Source organism: Balaenoptera borealis (genome assembly GCF_965194805.1).
Source record: "Balaenoptera borealis genome assembly, chromosome: 4".
In the NCBI taxonomy this organism is placed as follows: Eukaryota; Metazoa; Chordata; class Mammalia; order Artiodactyla; family Balaenopteridae; genus Balaenoptera; species Balaenoptera borealis.
Window position 1 is genome coordinate 120,587,566 of NC_138861.1, and position 26,744 is coordinate 120,614,309.

General features: G+C 37.4%; 1 protein-coding gene across 1 annotated transcript in view; it reads right to left on the reverse strand.

Annotated features, from left to right (window-relative positions):
* Positions 1-26,744, reverse strand: part of CFI (complement factor I) — a 50,199-nt gene that overhangs the window by 21,913 nt on the left and 1,542 nt on the right. The window contains exons 2-6 of the mRNA XM_082389172.1: positions 18,002-18,182; positions 16,969-17,108; positions 16,488-16,625; positions 3,009-3,288; positions 1,023-1,176 (exon numbers count right to left, since the gene is read on the reverse strand). Of these exons, the coding sequence (XP_082245298.1) occupies positions 1,023-1,176; positions 3,009-3,288; positions 16,488-16,625; positions 16,969-16,986 (590 nt within the window). The 5' untranslated portion in view covers positions 16,987-17,108; positions 18,002-18,182. The remainder of the gene's footprint in view (positions 1-1,022; positions 1,177-3,008; positions 3,289-16,487; positions 16,626-16,968; positions 17,109-18,001; positions 18,183-26,744) is intronic.

The window sequence follows — 26,744 nt, forward strand, 5'->3', positions numbered from 1 at the left end:
TCAGACAGTTATTGTCATATTGTATTTTTTTTTAAAAATCTAGATATGTGTTGTTTATAAGGGACAAACTTAAAAGATAAAAACATAGAAAACCTGTAAGTAAATAAATGGGAAAATATTTGAATAAAACAATCAACAAGCTTGCTTATTCTAATGAATAACACATCTATTATGCAGAACCCTGCACATGAAGCATTTAAAATATACTCAGTACAAAGCAAGTCTCAAAAAAATATTTAAACAATTGTCATCATATGGAGACATTCTCTCTCCACAATAAAATTAAATGGCAAATCTATATAAAAAAGTTAACCAAAAGTGAACTAATATACTCATTAGGAATGTAAAAAAAATAAACTTCTAAATTATGTATGAGTCAAAGAAGAAATTATATTGAAAATTAGAAAATATTTTGAATTGAACAATAAATAAAATACCCACTTATAGAGGGTTATGGCATGCAGATGAAACATTACCTAGAGGGAAATTTGTACATTAAATGCTCATATTAGAAAATAAGAAAAACTGAAAATTGATGAGCTAAGCATTTTAACTAACAGAATTAGAAAAAATACAATAGGGAAAAGAAGAGAGAGAGCCAAAGATAAAAGTTAATGAAAATAAAGAAACAAGAGATAATTTACAAATACAAAAATCAAAAACACTAATCAAATAGACAAATCTCTGCAAGGTTGAGAAAAAAAAAGAGAGAAGGCATATATAAACAACATTAGGTATGAAGGAGTGGACGTAATCATAGGTGAATAGAGATAATGATGAATGTATTTGCAAGTCTACAGATGGGCAAAAGATTGCATCCAGATACCTGAGGAAACTTTGTGTGCTCAGCAGTGTTCTAAGTGCTAGTTGAGCATAAACCCACTTCATCCTCATGACAGGCAGTTAATATGCTCAGGTTACAGTTGAGGAAGTTGAGGCACAGAAAGATAGGGTAATCAAAAAAAAAAAAAGTTGGAATAATAAAATCAGCCCTGGGAAAATTCAGTGACACAAGCACTCACAGTTGAAATCCAAGGTCAAGGCAGGCCACGTTGGCCTGTGTAATGCTCCAGCTTTTTCCACACACAAACATTTTTTTATCTTGGTCTATAAGTTTTACTTCAACAATTCCTTCTGAATGTCCTTTTTCATTCTCCAAGGAAACACTAAATTGTTCTAAAATTAAAAAAAAAAAGAATGAGCAATATTCAGGCACTCTTTCTCCTCTTGATTAAGTCTCTAAAGTAATAAAATACATAATTTCTAATTAACTTTGAACACCATGAAGATTTTTTTCTTTTTTTGGCTGCGTTGGGTCTTCGTTGCTGGGCACGGGCTTTCTCTAGTTGCAGTGAGCGGGGGCTACTCTTCGTTGTGGTGCGCAGGCTTCTCATTGCGGTGGCTTTTCTTGTTGCAAAGCACGGGCTCTAGGTGCACGGGCTTCAGTAGTTGTGGCTCGCGGGCTTAGTTGCTCCGCGGTATGTGGGATCTTCCCGAACCAGGGATTGAACCCGTGTCCCCTGCATTGGCAGGCGGATTCTTAACCACTACGCCACCAGGGAAGACCCACCATGAAGAGTCTAACAAATGGTAAGCAATCATTTTATGAGGGCTTATTATGTGTCAGTAGCTGTGCTACCCAGTTGTAAAAAAAAGTACCATAAAATCCTCATATCAACCCTGTGAAGATTAGGGTGATATTTATCCCTATTTTTACACATGAGGAATCTAAATTTATCCATTTTTATACATGAGATTAAGTTACTTGCTCAAGGACTGAAGCCAGGAATCTGAACCTGCTATATTGATCTGACTCCAAAATCCGTGCTCTTAAAAGTTAGCCAAGCAAATAATGAAAATGTAAGAAAGGTTTATGTATTCTCATATATTTAAGGCATTTCATGCCTCAAGAGAACAAAAGTCTGACCCTGACAAAATAATCTCCACAGTTGCTTTCGTCCTCTCCAACAAGTAAGAGGGATGGACTCAATTACGGATCTTTCTTCTTCCTGTTCCACAGTACCTTAACATCTTAACTCAGCAATACAAAAATATTTAGGCTACTGTGTGCTGGCATATGTCATGGTAACTTTAAAAAGAACGTTTTAAGCATTCTTCTGTAAATTCATGAAATGTCTGTGATAATTCATATCAGAAGACAACGAGCTTAAGGTTTGCTGTCACAGCTAAAATTTCATGAGTGTTCTCTGTGTACTATTTACAGAGCTTTGCATACATCATGTTATTTAATTTTCACAAGAGTCTTATGAGTTAGGAACTACTGTTACTCACATTTTACAGATGTGGAAACTGCATTCCAGAGAGGCCACATAGTCTGTCAATAATCGAGGTGGGGCTTGTAGGGGCTTACAGCTAAATCTGACTGACAGTGAGACCCTTAAATCTTAACCACTCTACTAATCTACATATTAGGGTTCCAGCCTCCTCACTACATTAGGCACCTGGATGAAGTCTTGACAAGCTGTCTCATCTGATGTGCCAAGTTTGCTAGGTTGGAGTATATCCTAGGCCAGCAATGGCCTGAGCTAAACCTTGGATCAGGGCTGATGGTTTGGGGCTAGGGAAAGGGGTAGGGACTGGTGGGATGGATGCTAGAAGAAATTATTGGGGCTGGGGTCCAAAGGGGTTCCATATCAGTACCAGTCTCATGTAAAGCCCTTTTCACTGGGCTCTGAACCAACTCAACAGCTCCGGGAATAATCCTTTTAGCCAAGTAGAAGTGAGAGTGGGGATAATTCTGAAGGGCTGGGCAGCAGAGTGGCATAGGCACTGAGGGGAAGGACCAGCCTCAGGGCCTCATACTCTGGACTCAAGGGCTGGCTAGATTCTGATGATCCCCTAACTTCTTTAGTTATCACCCCAGTTACTAGTGAGGGTCTAGAGAAGAATTTTGAGTTGTCGTCATAACATTTCATAGGAAAAGTATTTTCTAATAGAAAATATAGTAGACAATTTTCTTCTTACAAAATAAACTAGGCTTTTCCTACCTTCACCTGTGCATGCTCCCGTTTTTAAAAACTTTGCCTCTGGACGAAGACATTCAAAACTCTTTTGCTGACAGTAAGTTGGGTAGCTTTTCCCATTAACTGAACACACCCTGGTACCATTCTTTGGGCACTGATAAGGAAGTTTACAAATACAGGTCCCGTCGATGCATTTCTGCCATGGTTGGCAGAAGACTTTATTGCAGGAGAGACATGTGTATTTTTCAGTTAAGCACTTTTTCTCCAAGAGATCCTCTTGAAATGTGTCTGATGTTGAAGTGGACTATAAAGCACAAAATAAACATTAGCTTAGCAACAAACTAAAATCTTTTTAAAGATGAATACATGAGCTACAAATGACCAGTGATACATAGGTATTCAGATTGATCAGTATCACCGTCCCAGAGGAATGCATACAGTATAAGACATGTTTCATCAGTGATAATTCTCTATGCCGATAAGGGAAGTGTGATAGATAATTTTTAAACTCAAATCATGGAAATAAATGTTGATATAACCTTCTTCAGATGCTGTGTATCAAAATCTTCCCCTTCCTGGAATTTATTAACAATAGAAAAATAGTCTAAACATATGTTATCAGGACATCATTTACGTATATTATGGCACATTAAAAAAGAAAAGATGAATACATGAAGGATAGGAACAAAACAGACTCATATATCCCACAGTATAGATGAGGGTAATGTGTTCTGGTGGTTTTTAGAATCAAACAACCCTGGCTTCTAGTCTCAACTGGGGCACTTATATGGCCTTGAGCAAGTTACTTACCCTCATGAAACATGTTTCCTCATCTGTAAAATGTTTCCTTCTATTTTGCAAGGTTATTTTAAGGATTAGAAATAAAATGTGTAAAATGGTTGGCAGGTACTAGGCATGAAATCAGTGGGAGCTGTTATTATTCAAAAGCCAACATAAAATTCTGCCTTTGAAGAAATCAATGAATCTCGACAGTTATGTTAAGGAGTAGAAAATTTGGTGGTAATTATAGTCTCATGGAATGAATTGAGGAATGAAATTGATTAATTCTATTAATAAATGCAAAACCATTTGCTAAACTCCTACTTTGTGCAAAATCCTGCTAAGATGAACATGACATGGGCTCTGTCTTCCAAGGGCTTGATATCTGGACAGTAAGATAGAAACATGCATAATAACTGGGGTAAGTGATATAACAGTCATACAAATAAGATACAGTATTCTTGGAGATCCAGAGTGGGAGAGAACAAGTCTTTCCGGGGGCATTTTTTTTTTTGGCTGCTCCCTGTGGCATGCAGGATCGGGGATCCCAACTAGGGATTGAACCCGTGCTCCCTGCAGTGGAAGCGCAGAGTCTTAACCACTGGACCACCAGGGAAGTCCCTCCAGGGGCATTTTAAACAGCCTCATGGAGCATCTGAGCAAGGTGAGGAAGGTCAGGTGTTAGCAGAGGGTAGGTGCTAGCAAAACACAGGAGGAATGGTGCACAGTGTATTTAGGGAATCGTGAGCAGTCCCAAGTGATGGGCTTGTGTGTGCTTCAACTGGGATGGTCATTGGTTAGGAAACTGGGGAGGAAGAGGCAGCAGGAGTGGAACAAGAAAATGATTTGGAAAGACACTTGAACAAGCAAAAGCAAGAGGACTGGACAATTTAATGCATGTAGGGGTTGACAGTAGAACTAGGTTTTGAGGCTGAGTGTTAGTAAGGATGTATAATGCCATTCATCAATATAGATATTAAGTTAAGGTAGAGAATTATGAGTTTGGCTTGGGACCTGTTGATTCTGATATGCCTGAAGGATGTGCATTTGGAGATATTTTGTAGAAAAGGGAAATGTGTGTCTGAAGCTTGGAAAACAGATGATTAGCTCATTCATCAGTTAATTCACTGAATGATTTAGTAAGCACCACTCTGTGCCATGGAACAGCCTGAGGCTAGGATCAGAGGGATAAAAATCCCTGCCTAAGGAGTGCACCAACCAGAAGAGAGACAGGCAAGCCTGACTGACAGTTTCCCTGGTAGTCGTGGGCCGGGGATGCCATTAGGACAGTGGGCCCGTGGCCTGACTAGGAGGCTTGAGAACATCTCCCAGAAGAGCTGATGTCTGGGATGAGCACTGAGAGCACTGAGAAGGAGTCAGCTGGCAAGGGTGGTGGGAGGTGCTCCGGGCAGGACTGTGAGAACAAGAACAGCAAGAACAGGCAGCCACTGAGAGACTGAACAGTGGAGCAAATTTGCATTTGAGGAAGATCTTTCTGGAGATCAGATCAGACTAACAGGCAGGAGGCCAATTAGACCTGCAGGAATCCAGAGGAAATACAATGAAGGCTGGGAATAGGTCAACTGGGTCAAAAGCCAGTTGTGGAAAGTCAACGCTCTCTCTCTGTCCCCTAGACACCCCTTTTGGAGGATGGGCATCCTTTTGTCCAGTCTCCCCAGCCTCCAGCCATAGCACCCCCCAACCTTGCTCAGTGCCCTCCAGCTGCAGTAACAGCAAGCTGGGGCAGAAACAAATTGAACGATCTTTAAGGGCTATGATGAAGACAAATAAAAACCAGTCATTTAGAAACCACACAAATATTTGCAAAAGCTGTGAAAGTCATTCTATCCAACATGCTTTTCAGTAAACTTTATCAAATAGCCAGGAAATTTGACAAATTTGTCGTTAACTACACTGGTTTTTGACACACTGATCTAGAATAAAATCTAGTAGTTACTTACTTTTCATGGTTCCATGTACCTCTTTTGTAGCACTTATTAGAGTTGACAGTTTTGTAATTACTTAGCTCCTGTGTCTTCCACTGACAAAATTTAAGTGCCCTGACAGCTGGGACTGTCAGCTTTTACGTATCACCTTTCTATTGAAAGAGCAATACTCTAATTGGGTGCAAGCAGAAAAAACTTGATTTTTTTTCCCCAAATTGATCCCTTTCTGAGGTGTCATTTTTCCTTGATCTTTAGAAAGAAACTTGGGCAAGTGCCATCAACTTTTCAGTCACTCTTAGATTAGAGCAAAAATGAAAGATTAAAAGACTTTTGGTCCCAGGAACAGTCATATGTAACAGACATATATTACAATGTCCAGTTTTGGGTAATCATTTAGACTCTGACCTTCATTTCAGGTGAAAGGTCCTTTCTCCTAGCTCAGACTTTCTTCAGGGGCATGGTGGGCCTGGTATTCATTGAATGAATGGTGAAAAACAAAAACAAAAACAAAAAGAGAACACTGAGGAGAATTTTACGTTTTAGGAGCTGAAGATTTTAGGAGCACGGGCTCTAGGCGCGTGGGCTTCAGTAGTTGTGGTATGTGGGCTCAGTAGTTGTGGCTCGTGGGCTCTAGAGCACAGGCTCAGTAGTTGTGGCACGTGGGCTTAGTTGCTCCGTGGCATGTGGGATCTTCCCAGAGCAGGACTCAAACCCCCCACGTCACCTGCATTGGCAGGCAGATTCTTAACACTGCACCACCAGGGAAGTCCCAAGCCTAGTATATTTTTAAACAACAGATACTTTTTTTTGGCTGTGTTGGGTCTTCGTTTCTGTGCGAGGGCTTTCTCTAGTTGCGGCAAGTGGGGGCCACTCTTCATTGCATGCGCGGGCCTCTCACTATCGCGGCCTCCCTTGTTGCGGAGCACAGGCTCCAGACGCGCAGGCTCAGTAGTTGTGGCGCACGGGCCCAGTTGCTCCGCGGCATGTGGGATCTTCCCAGACCAGGGCTCGAACCCGTGTCCCCTGCATTGGCAGGCAGATTCTCAACCACTGCACCACCAGGGAAGCCCAACAACAGATACTTTTTAAACAACCCCCCTACAGAACAAAATTATTTTCAGTAAAAATCATGAAAGAAATGAATAATAAATTATAGAGAAAAATTTAAACAGCAAATATTTTCTTTTATTGAAATTTCATATATAAATATGTAAAAAATCATGCTTGTGAAAAATAAAAAAGTAAAAAGTAAAATTCATAGTATGGTACAAATAAGGAAAAAAGTACTAGACAAATATTTTAAATTACATTCATATACTTAATGAAAAAGGAAAAACTATACCTATATATAGGCCTGTTGCAGTAATGAATAATAATATTACAGTTTAAGGATAATTAAATATATTAATAAAAATAATAAATTTCATTTTAAAGATGCTGAATAGTATCTTTCAGTATCTTTACCTAATCTGATATTTTACCTAATATTAGGTAAAATATTTCCTGTATGAGCTACTGTTTGCACTTAGCAAACAAAAATATTACACCTTTCAGGCTGCATGGTTTTTACTATTTTATATTTTGAAAACAAAAATTCCAAATGGCCATTAGAATGACAAAACTGAAAAACTCAGCTTTTTTTGTTTCTTCACTCTTATAATCGCTGTGACAACACTTTATTTTGAATCTATTATAAATTCAGGAAAACGTAAGAACATAGAGTTTGAAGATGAACTATACTTGAAGTGAATTTGAACAATTCCAATGCATAATGCATATGAGACTGCCTAAGTCAGGGTAGAACTGAAAGTTGGCTGAATTAACTTCCATTTTTAATACAATGTCTATTAAAGAATAAGTTTTAAAAAGTGCTCATTTGAAGTTTACATTTGTATTTTAAAAACTCAACCTCAGCAACCCCAGCAATTGTTGATAGTGCCATCTAATAAAATAGCCACTAACCAAAAGTGGATATTTACATTAAAATTACTAAAATTAAATGGGAATTCTTCTGTTTCTAGTCAAGATAGACTTATAAGGGTACCAAAGCTACCCTAGTTCTTATTCAGCCTAAACCAATCAAGAAATAGACAAAATACAGAAGACAATGATTTTCAAGACACTGGACATCAGGCAATGAAGGGTAGAGATCCCTGAGACTAAAGAAACAAATGAGGTAGGTGAGCCCTACAGCTGTTCCATGTGATTTCCTTCAGAGAGTTTCCAGACTGTGGTGCGGAGAGGAGGAACTTGAGCTGAGCCCAAGGGACTTCTTGAGTTGAGGAGACAAAGCTGAGAGTCTTGGGAGACCAAGGCAGCTATACTTCACAGAATAAAGTACTGCAAACAAGTAAGTGGCATAGAGAGAGAACTTTGTAGCTCTGTAGAAGATCCCCTTTTAATTGTTCAGCTGAGTATTTATCAGCACCCAAATGTGAAGAAACTACCAGAGACTGGGGAAAGAACCACCCAATAGAAATCAAGGTAACAGGGCCCACGCTCAAATGGTGCCATGAATACTGCTTGTTCTCAACATTCAGACTGGAAAATTTCATTATTCATGGGGCATTGGAAGGAGTACAAAGAAGGATCTTGCCTCAGTAATAGGGAACAATTAGTCCTAGACTGAGCATTGTTCTGGTCCTACCTATGAATGCTCAAAAGCAAGACCTGAAAGGATCAAACTGTTTTCAAGTAACTTAACTGCATCTCAGAACAAAGCTCAAGAATATGTATAGGAATACAAAAATACCCAGCATCTAACAGGATAATATTCATAACAGCTGGCATCCAATAAAATATACAGGCATGCAAAACTACAGGAAAATACGACCCACAGTGAGGAGAAAAATTAAATTGATTGAAATTTACCCAGAATCCTTAATATAGATGTTAGAATTTGCAGGCAAGTATATTATAATATTTATTATAACTGTATTCCTTATGTTCAAAAAGTAGAGACAAGAAAAATATACAAGAGATCCAAATTGAACTTCTAGGGATGAAAATGACAATATTGGAGATAAAAATACACTGGATGGAACTAACAACAGATAGGACATTGCAGAAGATTAACAAACCTAAAGATTTATTCATAGAAACTATCCAGAATGAAATGTGGAAGTAATAGAGAATTTTTTAAAAAGAACAGGGCATGAGTGAGCTGTGGGACAGGTTCAAGTGGTGTAGTATACGTAGTATATGTGTAATTGGAGTTCCACAGGAGATGAGAATGAGATGGGAACAAAAAAGTTATTCGAAGAAATAATGGCTGAAATTTTTCCAAATTTGATAAAAATTATAAATCCACAGATTCAATAAACTTAATGAATCCCAAGCAGAAGAAACATGAAGGAAACTCCACCAAGGCACATCATCTCAAATTGCTCAAATAACAACAGTGAGAAAATCTTCAAAACAGCCAAAGAAAAAGACCCATGTGCAAAGGAACAAAGGTAAGGGTGACAACAGAGGTCTCATGCAAATGAGAAGACAGTGAAGCAACATTTAAAAAATACCAGAAAAAAACCCCTGTCAACCTATAATTCTATACCCCGCAAAAATATCACTTGAAAATTAAGGCAAAATAAAAACCTTTTTAGACATATAACAGTTGAAAGAACTAATCACCAGCGTATCTGCACTACAAGAAATGTTAAAAAAAAAAAAGTCCTTCAAGCAGAAGGGAAATTATCCTAGATGAAAATCTGTAGCTACATGCAGGAATGAAGAATACTGGAAACATCTGGAATTTTTTTTTTTTTTTTAGAAGATGTGACACAGCTGTGGGTCTTTTTTTTAATTTATTTTATTTTTATAGCTGTGTTGGGTCTTCGTTTCTGTGCAAGGGCTTTCTCTAGTTGTGGCAAGCGGGGGCCACTCTTCATCGCGGTGCGCAGGCCTCTCACTATTGCGGCCTCTCTTGTTGCAGAGCACAGGCTCCAGACGCACAGGCTCAGTAATTGTGGCTCACGGGCCCAGTTGCTCCGCGGCATGTGGGATCTTCCCAGACCAGGGCTCGAACCCGTGTCCCCTGCATTGGCAGGCAGATTCTCAACCACTGCACCACCAAGGAAGCCCTGGAATTTTTTATATGGGGGTGGGGAGGAGGTAGCCGTTATCTCTGCTTTGTACCTTTTCTGGTAGTATCTTTGACTTTGGTATCAGAGTAACATTGACCTCATGGAATGATTTAGGAAGTAAGTGTTCTCTCCTTTTTAGCAGGGGGGCAAAAGAGTTTGAGAAGATTTGGTGTTGTTATTTGGTAGAATTCACCAGTGAAGCCATCTGGTTTTAGACATTTCTTTGATAGAAGTTTTTTCTTTCTTTCTTTTCTTCCTCCCTTCCCTCCTTCCTTCCTTCCTTTCTTTCTCTTCCTTCCTTCCTTCCTTCCTTCCTTCCTTCCTTCCTTCCTTCCTTCCTTCCTTCCTTTCTTTCTTTCTTTCTTCCCTTCTTTCTTTCTTCCTTTCTTTTTAAATCACTGATTTAATCTCTTGTTACATGTCTGTTCACATTTCCTATTTTTTCTTGAGTTGGTTTTGGTAATTTGTATGCTTCTAGGAATTTGTCCATTAATCTAGGTTATCTAATTTGTTGGCATATAATTGTTCACAGTATTCTCTTATCATTCTTTTGATTTATGTAAGGTCAGTAATAATGTCTCCACTTTCTGATTTTATTTATTTGAATCTTCTCTGTTTTTTGTCAGTCTAGCTAAGGTTTGTCAATTTGGTTGATCTTTTCAAAGAACAAAATTTTGGTGTAATTGATTTTATTGTCTTACTATTTAAAAAAATTTTTCTATTTCTATCCAAATATTTATTATTTCCTTCCTTCTCCTAGCTTTGAATTTAGTTTGCTCCTCTTTTCCTAGTTTTTTGAGGTGTAAAGGTAGGTTATTGATTTGAGATTTTTGTTCCTTTGTAATGTAGGTATTTACTGCTACAATTTTCCCTCTAAGTACTGCTTTTGCCAATCCCATATGTTTTGGAATGTTGTATTTTGTTTTCACTCATCTCTAAGTATTTTCCAATTTCCTTTATTATTTCTTCTCTGATTACTGGTTAAGAGTATGTTGTTTATGTTCCACATATTTGTGAGTTTTCCAGTTTTCCTTCTGTTACTGATTTCTAGCTTTATTCCATTGTCTTTAGAGAAGCTACTTCATCTGATTTCAGTATTTTTAAATTACTGAGATATGTTTTGTGGTCTAACATATGGTCTATCCTGGAGAATGTTCCATGTGCACTTGAGAAAAGAGTGTATTCTGCTGTTGTTGTGAGGAGTGCTTCTATATGTCTAGTTGTCAGGTCAGGTTGGCTTACAGTGCTGTTAAAGTCCTCTATTTCCTTATTGATCTTCTGTCTAGGTTTTCTCTCCATTTTGAAAAGTGGGTATTGAAGTCTCCAACTATTATTGTAGAATTGTCTCTTCCTCCCTTTAATTGTCAATATTTGTATCATGAATTTGGGGCTCTATTTTTTGGTGTGTATATGTTTATAATTATATATTTTTAACAAACTGACTCTGTTATCAATATCTAATGTCTTCTTTGTCTCTTGTAACAAGAGACAATTAAGGTCAATTTTGTCTGATATTAGTGTGGCACTCCAGGTCTCTTTTGGTTACTATATGCATGGAATATTGTTTTCCATCCTTTCACTTTCAACCCATTTGTGTCTTTGGATCACAAATTTGTCTTACAGATAGCATATAATTACATCTTTTTTAAAATAAATAAATTCTACCAATCTATGCCTATTTATTAGAGAACTTAATCCTTTTACATTTAAATTAATTACTGATAAGAAGGCCTCACTTTTGACATTTTGCTGTTTGTTTTCTGTATGGCTTATACCTTTATTGTCATTTCCTCCATATTGCCTTCTTTCACGTTTAGTTGATTTTTTTGTAGTGAACAATTTTGATTTTTTTCTCATTTTCTTTTCTTTTGATTATTTAAAAAATATTTTCTTTGTGGTTACCATGGGGATTATACTTAACATCTTAAATTTATAGCAGTCTAGTTTGAATTCATACCAACCTAGCTTCAAGAGCATATACAAACTCTGCTCCTATACAGTTCCATCCCCTTTTATGTTGTTACTGTTACACATTACATCTTTATACATTGTGTGCCTGTTAATTTATAATTTTTAAATACATTTGTCTTTTAAACAGTGTAGGAAATAAAAAGGAGTTACAAGCCAAAAATAAAATTACATTGGCTTTTGTATTTATCTATGTAGTTACCTTTACTGGAATTCTTTATTTCTTCATATGGCTTCAAGTTACTGTCTAATGTACTTTCATTTAGCCTGAAGGACTCCCTTTCTTGTAATGTCTTTCTTTCTTTCTTCCTTCCTTCCTTCCTTCCTTCCTTCCCTCTTTCCTTTTTCTTCTTGTAGTGTGTTTCTTATAGAGCAGGTATACTAGCACCTTCATCAGCTTTTGTTTACCTGAGAATGTTTTAATTTCTCCTTCATTCTTAAAGGATAGCTTTGCTGGATATAGAATTCCTGGCTGATAGTTCTTTTCTTTCAGCACTTAAAAAATGTCATCCCATTGTCTTCTGGCCTTTATGGTTATTGCTGAGAAAGATGCTGCTAATCTTATTAAGGATCCTTTGTCCATGATGAGTTGCTTTTCTCTTGCTGCTTTCAAGATCTTCTGTTTTGTTTCTCGGCTTTTAATAACTTCATTATTATGCATCTTGGTGTGGATTTCTTAGTGTTATCTTTTTGGGGACCAGTAAGCACCCTGAATCTGTAGATTCATTATCTGTTATCAAATTTAAGAAGTTTTTGGCTATTATTTCTTCAAATATTCCCTGACCCTTTCTCTCTTCTCCTTCTGAGATTCCTATTTTGTATATATTGATGGTATCATACAGGTCTCTTAGGCTCTTACTCTTTTTTCTTTCTGTTCCTCAGATTGGATAATTTAATTGAACAATCTTCAAGTTCATTTACTCTTCTGCCTGCTCAAATCTGCTATTAAAACCCTCTAGTGAGTTCTTTGTTATACTTTTCAGTCTAATTCCTTTTATGATTTCTGTCTCTTCATGGATATTCTCTATTTGTTCATACATCATCCTCCTGGTTTCCTTTAGCTCTTTGAACATATTTAAGATGGTTGACTTAAAGTCTTTGTCTGGTAAGTTTAAAGTCTGTTCTTCCTCAGAAATAATTTCTGTTAATTTTTCCTGTGAATGGGACATATTTTCTTGTTTCATTACATGCTTCATAATTTTGGGTTGATGACTGGATATTTTGAATATTATAATGTAGTCATTCTTGAAATCAAATTCTTTCTTCTCCTCAGGGTTTGCTTCCCTTGCTTCCTGTAGATTGTAGCTGTTTGTTTACTAACTTTTCTAAACTGTTTTTGTAAAGTTTGTTTTTTTGTCTTGTGTGGTCCCTGAAGTCTTGGTTCCTTTACCTTGCATTCAGCTAGGGTTTAGACAAAGATTTCCTTGAAAACAAGGAACCAGAAAGAGAGAAAGAGAAAGGGAAAGGGAGAGAGAGGGGGAAAAAAAAGAAAGAAAGAAAGAGAGAAAGAGAGAGAGAGAAAGAAAGAAAGGAAGGAAGGAAGAAAGAAAGAAAGAAAGAAAAAGGAACCTCTCAAATTGAGAACAACAACAAAAAAACTCCCCCAGGTTTGCAAATTGGCTCTGTGCTGGGGCACTCCTTCAATGCTTAGCCAGCCCATTTACAATTATGTCTTAGCCTTTACTTCATGCTTGCACTGGGCCTGGAGGTATAGTCTTAGAGTCTTCTTAGGTGTTTTCTGAGCTGCATCCTGCCCTGGGCACGTGTGCTGCTTTCTAAATTCCCCAGTATACACAGGGACTTTTGAATGCACTAATTTCCCATTGAAACTCTAACTTTTCCTTCCAAGCTTTGGCATGCTATTGTATGTCTCAACTGTAATCTTTTGTCCCAGGTGGCTGTATGTTGTTTTTTTGCTTGCTTTCTAATGTTTTTGAGAAACGTCTGCTGGCTTTCCACTCTGAGTTCCAAGTTAGATGAAACAAAGACAAGTACATTGTGTCAGTCTTTCAAGTAGTCCCCGGGTAGGTTAGAACAAACACAGTTCTTTTTAAATAAAGTCTGCTCTGCTCCTTTTAGAGCCAGGGACTAGAGTTCCACGCTGGGAACGTGGACTGCCATCTTCAAGACTGCCACTGAGTTGGGAACAGGGTGGGGTAAGGGCAAGTAGAAATGCCACAGTTTTCCTACCATTTTTAAATTGTCTTTTTCCTTCATTCAGCATTCACTTGGGTGCTGTAGGCCTCTGATAACTGGAGTTCTGACGAAGGTGGTTCTGAAAGTTTGCTTGATTTTTCTATTTTTTTGTGGAGGGACAAGTGTTTGGGTTTGCCTACTCTGCCATGGTTGCTGACATCACTCTCTGCATTATGTGTTGCCTCCTGTGCATATCCTCTTTCCAGCATTTTGTCACTCTGCTGAACATCACCCTACTTCTTTCCTTCCAAAATACTACCCATATAAACCAAGGTTTGCAGTATGCTTTTAGGGTAAAATAAAAATTTAAGGTTTCAGTCAGGGATTATGTCACAGCACAGTACTATCACTGTAGGTAACCATATTGACTGAAATATCTGGCTTCCCTGTTCTTTAATATCCCTTGGTTATTGATACAGCAGCCACTACCTCTGTGCTCTGAGTTTCTCTCCATCCTTTCCTAAGTCCCCTTACCTCTTTGTCTGGGTAGGTTCAGTAAAACCAGAATTCTCATTTCACTATTCAGAACAACTTAAGTCTAACCCACTGCCAGCCCACCCCATCATTGACATCATTGATTCAATGACATAATCCACCCATCATTGACATATGATGGGTAGATTATCAGTCTATCAAAATGGACTCCAAATCAGTCCCTCAGAATGTTTTGATATAAAAAGGGAGTGGGGCTTTTTATTCCCTAGAAGGAAATCTGCTCCCAGCTTTCAAAATAACAAACGTTTCTCCTAGCTGTACGTATTTTATTTCATGTTGAAAATGTAGATATATTTTAAAACTTCTTTGAACACATTTATGTTGTCTCTATGGTAACCTCCATTTTAAAATGGTTATTTCTCAGCAGGTGGGATAAAAAATCATTCCATTTTCTTTTATAAACTAATATTTTAAGAAGTTCTGGAATTTTCACAAATATGGTATTAACTCTTTTCAAAATGCTGTTTCTTAAAGGAATGAAGACAACTTTATTGTTGGATGATTTTTCAGTAAAAGAAAGAGGCTCTTTTCCTTTGTGTAAGTGAAAACTACTATATTCAGTTTTGGTTTTTTTTTTCCTGTTTTTTGTCCAGGAATCCAAAATGTGGCTGAAATATCTTTTTTTCAAAAAACAAATTTTTCTTGTTATAATGTAACATATTTATTTGGTATTTAAAAAAGAAAAATAAAGAATGAATAAAACAGAATTTCTGAACTCTGAAAATTCATAAATGCATAAAACATAAAATAAAAATCACCAGCAATCCCATTACTCAGAGATACCAACTGTTATTTATTTGATATACATTCCTCATGAACTTTTAAATTGCCATTTATATAAGCAGTTATATGTGTGTATTTGTGTGTGTGTGTGTGTGTGTATTTTTCTCTTTAACAAAAATAAGATTTTTAGTGAGGGTTTTTTTATTTCAATAAATATAAAAGCACAATTTTAATGGCTACATGATAGTTCATTTATGGACTACAATAATTTAATCAATTTTAATCAACAAGCACTTACTTTACTTCCATTTGTTCTGTACTATAAACATTGCATATAGATTTTAGAAGTTACAAGAAACAAAGTATATAATTCTGATTTCTTAGGTAGTTTTCTTTAAATATTTGCTGCTATAAACAGGCATTAAAACAAATTTTGGAATTGTTTCAAAACTCTTTGATCACAAAAGCAGGCAATCATCAATAAGTGTCTAAAATGTCTTAAACATTTCTAACTTTAATAGACCAGCTTTCAGACTGCCTACAATCTGTCATTTCGGTTTTAACTCCTTGAGTTGCCTACAAAGCCTCTACTCTGATCAAACGGGTTTATTCATCTGGAAGAGCCCAGTGCTGTGCTATCTTTCTGCCATAACACTTGCTGCTTTTTCAGGCTGAAAACTCACTTCCTCTTTCTCTCCACTGATCAAATCTAATCCAGAATTATAGGCCTAGCTCAAATCCTATTTGACCCATAAACTCTCCCTGACCTCCTAGCAGGAAGGGATTTTCCTCTCATTAATGCCCCTTGGCAGATAGTATTTGTACCATTTTTTGGCAATTAAATATATATGTCTTTTAAAAGTTCCTTCTCTTGTGTTTTCATATATTATTTAAATTTTGCTTATTTCCTCATTGGCATACTTGTATCGTCTTTCTACAACTGTACCAAACGGTTACTGAAGGAAGAGATCAGTCTTGCCATTTGCCCAGCACTCTACCTTGTACATAGATAGAGGTAGCTTGATAAATGTTTACTGATTTAATAATTACTGTAAATATAGATCTATATTAGTAAAATTCTCATTCAGTTCAATTTCTATGCACAGAGAATAGCACATGAAAAAAGCAATTTCTTAAAGCTCTTTCATCAAGATGTTAACATAAAATCTTTGTTACTGACTAGATACTGTCATTGTTGGCAACGGAACTATGTAATCCTTAAGTCAAAATAGTATCCTTAAGATGTTTTCTGTATTTTTATAGTATTTGAAATATCTACTTAAAATAGTTTGCATAAATATTGAATTACTTACCTCACAAAAACTTAAGCAGAAGCACAAAAGTAACAGAACAGCATGAGCAAACTTCATGTTGGAGACAATCAGGGTCTGTATCTCTGCTGTGGACTCTTCTGCACCCCAGATATTCTTTTGAAATTTAATTTTTAACCTCTGAAAAAATATTTAAAAAGAGCAAGCCTCCTAAAGAGCTTTGTACTTTTGAACTCATGTAGATTTTGGCAAAATTCCAGAGTTTTACCGTAACTGAAACCAAAAAGGGCCTCAGTAAATAGCTGAGGGACTGTGTTTCCTGGAGAGGAAACTGATGCCCCACCTTGATACTGAACAATGCCTCGTTCTGTTTTCTAGAGAAGACAGAAATCACTAGAAGAAATTTCTTATGTTTTGGTAAAATAGAATTATATATTTTTCTTTAAGGACAAAAACTAGTAAATGGTAAGAAGTAAAAGTCCATCATATTGAAGGTTATGCTGAATACATTAAAAATCCTCACCAAAACGCTTCCTTTCATTCACAAGTTGTTCTGTGATCAAATTATTTTCTCTAAGCAGAAATGCTGTCAACAGTTTGGATTCTCCTGAAGCAGATGTGAGACAGAGTTTGGGGTGTGAGATACTTATCAGGAATCAGCTCCTGGGAAAGGAAGGGAGGAGAAGCAGGAATGAGCAGAAAATCAGACTGCAATGCAGGTTTGACAAAGCCTTGCCCAGCTCATGGGGGCCTCTGGAGCAACAGTGGCCAGTCACAGTGGCCCTGGGTCATGCAGAAATGGCTAGATCCTGCCTGCCTTGCTCAGTCACCTGGTGAGGGCTGCCCAGGAAATGCTTGCCCTTAGGTGAGGCAGGTCTCTGTTGCTGAGGCAGACCTTGAAGGATCTGACAGTTAGTTGCTGTCAGAAGGAAGTGTCAGCTGACCACACACTTCACGGCCAGGCAGCCAGACCTTCCTTGAAGGCGGATCTGGGAAACTCATCTCCCTGTTTTTCAGAGTCTACCATTTGCACCTTTTAGATCTACTTTCCATCTATGCTTCAAGGGTGGCTCCTTCAAAACTGCAGTGGACCTTTCTTCCTGAGAGATTATTTAGGAGAGGGAGGTTGCGGAGAGGGGGAGGGGAGGGAACTGTAGCCCCTGCCCTTGCAGTTGACCTTGGGGCTGCAGTTGATACTCACCCCCTGCCTCCTTCCTATCCATTCTAGATTCCCTTCACCCTGAGTTTCCACCTCTGCTGACCTCAGTGGCTTACCTGGTGGGATGACCCACAACCTCTTCCAGGAGTTATCCAGCCCCTGATTACCATTCACTTCTCAGACCACTGTTGCTGTTTCTATCCCTTTACTGTCACAAGAGACACCTGAGCAGCTCATATGGTTCCATACACATTTCTCCCTACCCTCATTGTATAATAGCAGCCTAACTTCCTCTGAAGGATCAGGGTCAGTTACTCCTGTCAAGATGGTGACGCCCCCTCTTTCCTGCTGGTCCCCAGACACAAGCAGCTCAGTGTGCACCAGGCAGAAGGCTCACCTTATAGTTCAGTGGGATTCCTGTTGTGCCGAAGGACAAAAGTGCGCTTCCTGTGAGGAACAGACCTCAGGGTACAAAGTGTGGAGACAAGAGCACACGGCCTCCAGGTGGTCATCAGAAGCGATGGTAAGTGTGGTTATTCCTGCTTCTGCTCCTTGGCTCCCAGACCTGTGTCTTCTCTCTGTTGGGGATACAATGCTATATGAAGGTCCTTTGATTCAATGCATATACTGCTTCCTGGAGGATAGCACCCAGTCCTCACAGAGTATTGCCTTTAAGTAGCACCTCAGCTTGGCATTCAGCAGGCTACTCCAATGCTCCATAAGGCTGCCAGCTTCACAGTGGTATAGTATGTGATATGACCAGTGGATTGCATGGTCATAGGCCCACGCTCACATCTCCTTTGCTGTAAAGTGGGTTCCCTTGTCTGGCAGGATGTTATACGGGATCCCCTGTTGGAGGATTAAATACTCTGTAATCCTTTGGCTCATGATCCTGAGGCCCTGCAGACAGAAAAGGTACATCCTTATCCACAATTTATGTCTATTCCTGTGAGAATGTACCACTGGCCCTTTTAAGATTGAAAGAACCGAATGTGTCAATTTGCCAGCAAGTAGCTAGCTGGTATCCTTGATGAATTGTGCCATCTTGGGAGCTCAGTTGTGCCATCTTGGGGGCTTGGTATCCTTGATGAGTTGTGCCATCTTGGGGGCTCAGCATTGGTCTCTGTTGCTGTCAGATTGGACATTTGTTGATGGCAGTAGCTAAAGAAACCTTCAGGGTCCACGCTATTGGCCTCATGGGTATCTTCCATCTCTGCCACCATGGCCACTTTATTCTTGTGCCCATTGTGCTAGTACTGAGGTGGTTGATGACTGAGATTGGCTGATTATCAATTGGCTGAGTCATTTTGTTGATTATTTATTACTTTTCTCTGGTGGATGTTCTCTGGTGGGCGTTAACACGTGATACAAAGATTTCTACACTTCAGCCCTACTCCTCCTATATGTACATCCACATGTTTCTCCCCTTCTAGAAACTGTGATTCCATATATAGTCTAACCTTAGGCCACTTATTTTTCCACACAAAGTGGAGAGCCAGGTGTGCCACCTGAAGCTCTACCCATGGGGACGACTTTCTTTCACCACTGTCTTTCAGAACCATTACTAAGTATGGCTGTAATGCAGCTGCTATTTTCAGGTTGTACCTACATGCTGAGCCCATCTGTGAACCAAACCCAAACTTTTCCCTCCTCCTTTAGCTGGTCATTACCAGAGTCCCCACAGAGCCACAGGTGTGAGCTGAGGGAGGAACACAGGTTCAATGGTTTGGATTTGGGGGAAAGGGGGGAATTGGGGCCACCTGCTCATGTACTTTGCTTGTGCCCTTTTTTGCTGTTTGTATTTGGTTCCAGATGTAACATTTTCATCTTACGTTTTTGCTAGGCCTCCTCAGCTTTGTACTTCATGGGTCTGTTAGGACCCAGCTCCTAACGGGCATCTCTGCCACAAGGTGACACAGTGTCATGTTCGGTTGTTCCACATTTACCAGGGTTCAGTAGTGCCCAGGTTGTTTCTCAAACAGAATATAATTCTCTGCTACAGATGGCATGGCCTTGCTCCAGAACCCCAGGGTCCTGTATTGTAGTTCTCCCAAACACTCTGAGTCTTCCTCAAACACTCTGCAATGTTTTCTCCCACCACTGATACCTCCAACACTGCAGGGTCTTCTGGATAACTGCAGAACTCTTTCCTGCTCTGGTAGCCAATGAACTATTCTTCAGTGTGAAATATTTGCCCAGAAGTCAAATATTCCCCAAAGGGAATATCCCCAAAAATGTTCACTAAATTCTGTGCTTCCTTCTTTGTGAAATGAAGTACAAAGTAATTTATCTTTTAATTTAGAGAAGATGTTCTGGAAGGTTTCTGAGCGCTGTTTTCCTAAAATTTGACGGATGTGCCAGGATTTATCACCTCTGGAGCATGTGTGTCTAATCAAGGCATTCAGTATGTTAGCCACCTCTTGCTTATCTGCTCTGATTAAGGTAATGCCATTAATGTACTAAAACAATGTAATGTTTTATAAGAAGTCCAGATGATACCCAGATTTCTTCAGACTTTATTATGGCAGAAGTTGGGACATAAGACCTATGAAAAAATTCTAAATGTATATTGTTGTTCATCCCACATGAATGCAAACTGTTTCCAATATTCTTTTCTGCTTAAAATACTTATAGTGGTTTTGGTTTTCCTGACCAAATTCTTATTGATATACTTTATAATATTGCTAAAACTAGAATCAAGGTTCTTATCTCTAAAAGAAATTTTATTGAAACAAATATTAAACCTTAGGTAGGGGGTGAAATTTCTAAGCTTAGAAAGAAGAAAGCAAAAAGACATTTATATATCCAAGTTATGTTAAAATTTTTATAACAAAAAAAGCACTGAAAAAAATGAACTAAGCATGCAACTCAGGATACCATTAAAAAATATCAAAAAGAATCAAAATGATAGAAAGGAACTAATAAAGACATAAGCAATAGTAAATAAACCAAAAAGTAAAAAAGTAGTAGACTTGATAAATAACCCGAGTCATTTTGAGAAATAATTTTTAAAAAGAGAGAGTAAAACAATTTTAGAGGAAAGCTATTTCAGTGGACATTTTTAGGGGGCTGCCAGCATCCATTATCCTTCATAATAGGTTCCCAATTTTCTGTGCGGAATTATCTTTCTTCTATTATGAGTTGTTTTGGTGGGAGAGTAATTCCAGGCACCTGCTTTCCAAATGGAAGTTGAGAAATCCATATCCAGCCTCTTTCCATTCCTTTTTATAGCCCAGGGACTGATCAAAGAGCCTCTGTCTCTCTCTCTCTCTCTGGTGTTGGAGTCTTGAGTTAAGTGATAAGAGAACAAAGGAACAGTTGTGAATTATTTATTGAGGCAGCAGAAGCAGCAGCAGCATACTGGTTAGACTGCTTCAGCTATAAAATAAGCTTCTTTTGATTCCCTTTGGCCTTGTTAAGTATCTTTAGTTCTTAAGCCTAGGTGCTTAGTCACCTGTCAGTACTGTAAACATCCTATTATCTTCCAAGTGAATTTTCGTTTACTAAAGTTAGCCAGAGTTGGTTTGGTGGCTTGTCACTTAGAACCTTAAGTGATAAAATCATGTGCAATTTATCAAATAATCTGAAGATCTGGAAGAAAATTTCCAGGAAAAATAGAATTATTGGAATTGACTCAGGAAGAGATAGAAAATTCAAATAAATTAATAGCTAAGAAGACATGGAAAAGTTAAAGATTTTAAACCCCCAAAGATACTAAGTTTTACCAACTCTTTTAGGAAAGATCATTCTTCTGTTATTTAAACTTTTCCAGAACATGAAAAAAGATTAAAAGCTCTCCAACTTATTAGCAATACTCTAATATACTTATCCAAAACTGGATAAGACAAGCCTCTGAAAGAAATCTATAAGCTACTCTTAATTATTAATATACATGCAAAGACCCTAAATAAAATGTTAGCAAACCATATACCATAAACCACAATATAGTAAAAGAATAACATACCATGACCAAGTGGGGACCATTTCAGAAATGTGGGGGTGTTCAACATTAGGATATCAGAGTAATTCAGTATATTAAAATCTTTAATTAAAATAATAGATTAAATAAGAGAGTCTGTATAATTATATCACAAGATATGGAAAAGGTATTTGATATGAGTTTAACACCAATTCTTAATTTTAAAAAAAGTGAGCAATCTAGGAAAAGAACAAATATCATTAACCTGATAAAGGGTAGAAACCAACAGTAAACACCATATACACTGGTGAAACACTAGAGCCAAACCCATTAGAATTGGGAATAAAAGCAAGGATGCAATATTTCAATATTGCTGTTATTGGAGGGAATAAACATGAAAAAAATTATAAATATTGGAGTAGAAGAGACAAAATTGCCATTATTTGTAGATGAAATGACTGTCTACTTAGATAAAATTAATTGAAAACTATTAGACCTAAAGTCAAAGTTTATTAAAGCGACTGGATACACAATCAACATAAGAAAATGACTTTTCCTATTTGTCAGCAATTAACAAATAGAAAATGTAATAAATGGCTCACAATGACAGACATTCTATATAGTTTACATCTCTTCCCTTCCAACATCTCAGTAAAAATAAATATAAAAATAATTCCATTGCACCATTGAAAAATGAAGAGGGAGTCCATCAACAGGATACAAACAGTGAAGATTTACTGGAAGACATAAAACAGAGAGGAAGAGATCAACTGCAAAACTTAAAGGAGGTTTTGAAATGTTAAACGGATGTAAGTGACAACAATTGTATCCAGAATAAGGGAGACCACAAAGTAAAGACAGTGGAATCTGTGAGAAGTGATAGACTAGGTAATCAATTAAATAAAGAGCAAAACAGTTGAGCCAGTACCCCATTCTTCAGGAAACTTACTTCAGCATTTGCTCCAGGATAAAGCCTACAAAAGGCTCTCTGCAGTGCATGTTCTAACCTAGTTCCCCTGGAGTGAACACTGGGACAGGAGAAGCAGAGAACCATTCCAGGTACAACTTCATGGGGTTCAGGGTATCTCTGCACTTAAAAAGCAAGTTATAGGCAATCTCCCAAGGCCTCACATCCCACCCCACCTTCTCCTACACAATCATCCACATAGTGCTCTGTAGTCAGAAGCTACACAACCAGTATGTACGGCACAATAAAAAGGAAGACCAACCTCATTTATGACTATAGGTGCAAAAATCCTAAACAAAATATCAGCAAACTGATACAAACAAAATCTTAAATAGGATTCAGCAGTCTGTTAATAATAACATTAACACTTGACAACTTTTTATGCACACACACATACATATGTATATAGGCTCAAGTAAATAAGTAATTATGTTAATGTCATAATTTCAGGGGAGGAGAGGCACATGTTTAAATTCAAAAGAAGCAAAAACCCTTTAGTCTTAACTTTGGACATATCAGTACAAACCATGTTTTTTTTTTTCTTTCTTTCTAAAAATATGTACTAAAGATATCTCCTATCTCTGTCCAATGATAAGGCATGGAAGTCGTGATAATCCAGAAGCAATGACCACCCCTTAGTGCCAGATTGTGTTCTTTACATACCCTTTCCTACTAAAAGGAACAAGGGCTCCCTAAAGAAAGGGCTGGGGCAGGAAATGTATAAGATATGTTAGATAGAGACATCTGGTGTCAGAGAGCAAGGAAGCTATCAGAGGCTAGTAAGTGGTATTAACAGACATAGGACCAAACTTGAAGGGTTTCTCACAGCCAAAGATGAAACAATTTAAGCATTAAAAAGGACAATGATAACAAAGGATTTAAGTAAAAATAAATATTAAAAAATGAAGAAAAGTTCTTTATTTCAGCTAATAATTGCTAAAGAAAGATAAAATTAGCATATCACCATTTTGCAATCCCTCATGAATAGATGAATCTAGATGAGGATCACTGATAGCTGCTAAAGCCATCAGGTGAAGAGCTGGCAGGGAACTTTCTCACAGATGGATCAGGGTGATATACTGATCCCACTGATCACTCTTAACAACACCAAAAGAGAAACAACCAGATGTCATGTGCCTCCTCGTGTGATGCTGTAAGAAGTGTTCTTGGAAAAAAAAAATTGAACCTGAACATAATCAATTCTCCAGATCTCACTACCAGGCAACTACCAGTTTCCAGGAAACACAGAGGACAGAGAAACATGGTTTATACGACCAAGAAGATGGGAAATTCTACAAGATAAAAAACTCAGTTTCTACAACAAGTAGATGCCATGAAAGAAAATAAGGAGAGAAAACTGATAAAGAAGAAAAGAGACTTAAGAGACGTATCAATCAAATGTAATGCATGGATAGAGCTTGTATGTTAATAGTGAATTGTTGTTATAAGGATTTCATTTTTCTTTTCTGATTTCCTTGTTTAGTTTGATTGTTTTACACTTTATTAACACCTGTTTTACAAACATGACTTAGAGTTCAATGTGGTGATTTTTGAAGACAAAGTGGGAGATGAAAGAGAATTCTAGGTCTAGGTAATTCTGAAAGTAATAAAGAATCACAACTTATAAATGCAGCAATGGCTCCAGAAAAATTGAAAAGACACTCAAATCACAGTAAGAGAGCAAATAATTTCAAATGGCCTTTGGAATCCCAGAGTAAAAAACTTGTTTAAAAAAAGTCACCTTTTAGAAAGGCAGTTATCAAGTGGCAGAACTTTTTGACTAAAAAAGGAAAAAAAGCCCACAGTTAGGAAGAACCTCACAATTTTAGTATATAAATTTAGAGAGAGCAAAATGTCAGGATAAGACATTATATGAGAAACTAAAAAGGTTTCACTCTCAAAGTTTGATAAATTGATGTAATTGATGACATCACATGATGCTAAAGAGATTTTGTATAATAAACCAAAAAACAACCTTTTATCCAGACTGATGGATCAACAGATTTCAACAACAAATGTCATATGATAGCACTTGTAAGATGTAAATTATGGTGAAATTTGAGAAAATTTTTCTGCTATAAAATGCTGCCCCAAACAAGCAAAGGCCAAGATACATTTACTGTTTTGTCTTCATATTGGAAACAAAAGGTACATCTTGGAAGAAATGTGTTGGCAACTGACTGATGGTGCCCTGTCAATGATTTGAGCATTGTTCCCTGAGATGGTTCACTTTCATAAAAGAGAAAATTCTAATGAATTCACAACACCCTTCTTTCCTCCAGGAGAGTTGCTGGTGTCAGAAACTTTTGGAACTGAAATGAAAAAAATTCTGGATAATGATACAAAAATGATTAACCTTATCAAAGACCAGTTTACCTGAGAACATTTAAAAAAACTGTGTAAAAACCTGGACAAAGACCACATAAATCTGCCACATGCATAAAATCTTATGACTCAAGAGATCATTTGTTCTGGGGGAAGACAGCTGCCATGTCATGAGAATGCTTAAGCGCTCTGTAAAGAAGCCCACGTGGTAAGGAACTGAGGGCACCTCAGAGATTGATCCTCCACTCCCAGTCGTGCCTTCAGATGACTGCAGCCCCAGTCAACGTCATGACTGCTACGTCATGAGACCCAGAGCCAGACCACCTAGCTAAGCTGCTCCTGAATTTCTGACTTATGGAGATTATTCAAGATAATGTTTATTACATTGAGCCATTAAGTTTTGGGGTAATTTGTTATACAGTAAGAGAAACTAATATTGATTTTGGTTCTTAACAGGATGCTTCAGCTGAAAAGTGAATTGTGGGAATACTAGGGTCTGGAGAAAATATCTTGATTTCAAGTGACAAGATTCTTGGTTTTAAATGGAAACTGAAACTCTGGAAAAATCATACGGCAAAAATAATCTTGAAATGTTTCTACTGTTGCTTGCACTTTAGAGTGAGGAAGTCTCAAGTTAAGACCAAACCATCTGAGGGAATTGCAGAACAAAACTGAACCGTATTTTCCCTCCCCTTAACACAAGTAAATGACTGAATGAGGGTTCCTTTCTCTGAATCTGCTCCTCAACCTGTGCACCTGACTTTGAGAGAAGAGGGAGAGTTTGTAAGATTATGATTATAAACGTAAGATGAAACTTAACTGATTTGCCTTTCTATGAGTTCTGGATTTTTGTGAAAGAGTATCCTGCCATTCGTACGAAATAAACATTTTACTGTACTTTCCAACTTCTTACTTGTGTGAGCAAGCTTTTTCTTTGAGCTTAAAAACAGTGACTGAAATAATCTTATTTCAGCTGAAAATGAGATCTGTGTATCTGAGTCTCAAGATCAACTCAGCATTGACCATATATGTAGCAAAAGACAAACAAACATTTCACATTTTCTTTAGTTTCAAAAATAGCACTTCTATGCACATATAGGCCTATAAAAAGATTAATATCCATTAAAATCAATTTTTGCAATCTAATAAATTAAATGAAAAATTGAAGTTTCCTCTCCCACTTAATTTGCATCAGAATTGATATCCTATTTTAAAATAACTATAAGTGGAGTGTAACCTTTAAAAATTATTAATAACTATATTGTACACCTGTAACTTATATAATATTGTACAGCAACTCTACTTCAATAAAAAAATTTAAAAAAAGAATTGAGATCCTTTGTGAGAGGGGGGAAACTACACAGAGTAGGCTAGTAAGTTGGACAAAAATAAACAGATTCATAGAAAAACACCATTCTCTACTCAAAAGAGCACCAAGTTACACAATGTGAACCACTGAACTATACACTTCAAAATGATTAATGTGGTACAGTTTATGTGTATTTTACTACAATTGAAAAAAAGAGCATTGACAATTATTATTGGACTACCATGTCTATATGTCTATAAGCTGCTGATCATGTTAACGTACTAGGATGGAGATATATATATATATGTATATATATATGTTTATATTACATATATATTTATATTATGTAGGGTTTTCTGAGACATAAAAATTACTCCAATGGTTCTTCCAGGGTAAAAAGATAGAAAAAGGCTGGTCTAATGGATGGCAAATGGAGCTTTTCCAAGAAGGACGTGATTGCCAATGGCAGGAAAAGAGAAGCAAGGCAATGATGCTGGCCTGATGGGGCAGAGGAATGGTGTACAGCACTGGAGGGAAATAAAATTAATTATATAGAGGGCCTAGTCAATGGAGAGATTTTACTTTAGACTTGTTGTTAAAGGAAATGGAGAACTGTTTGG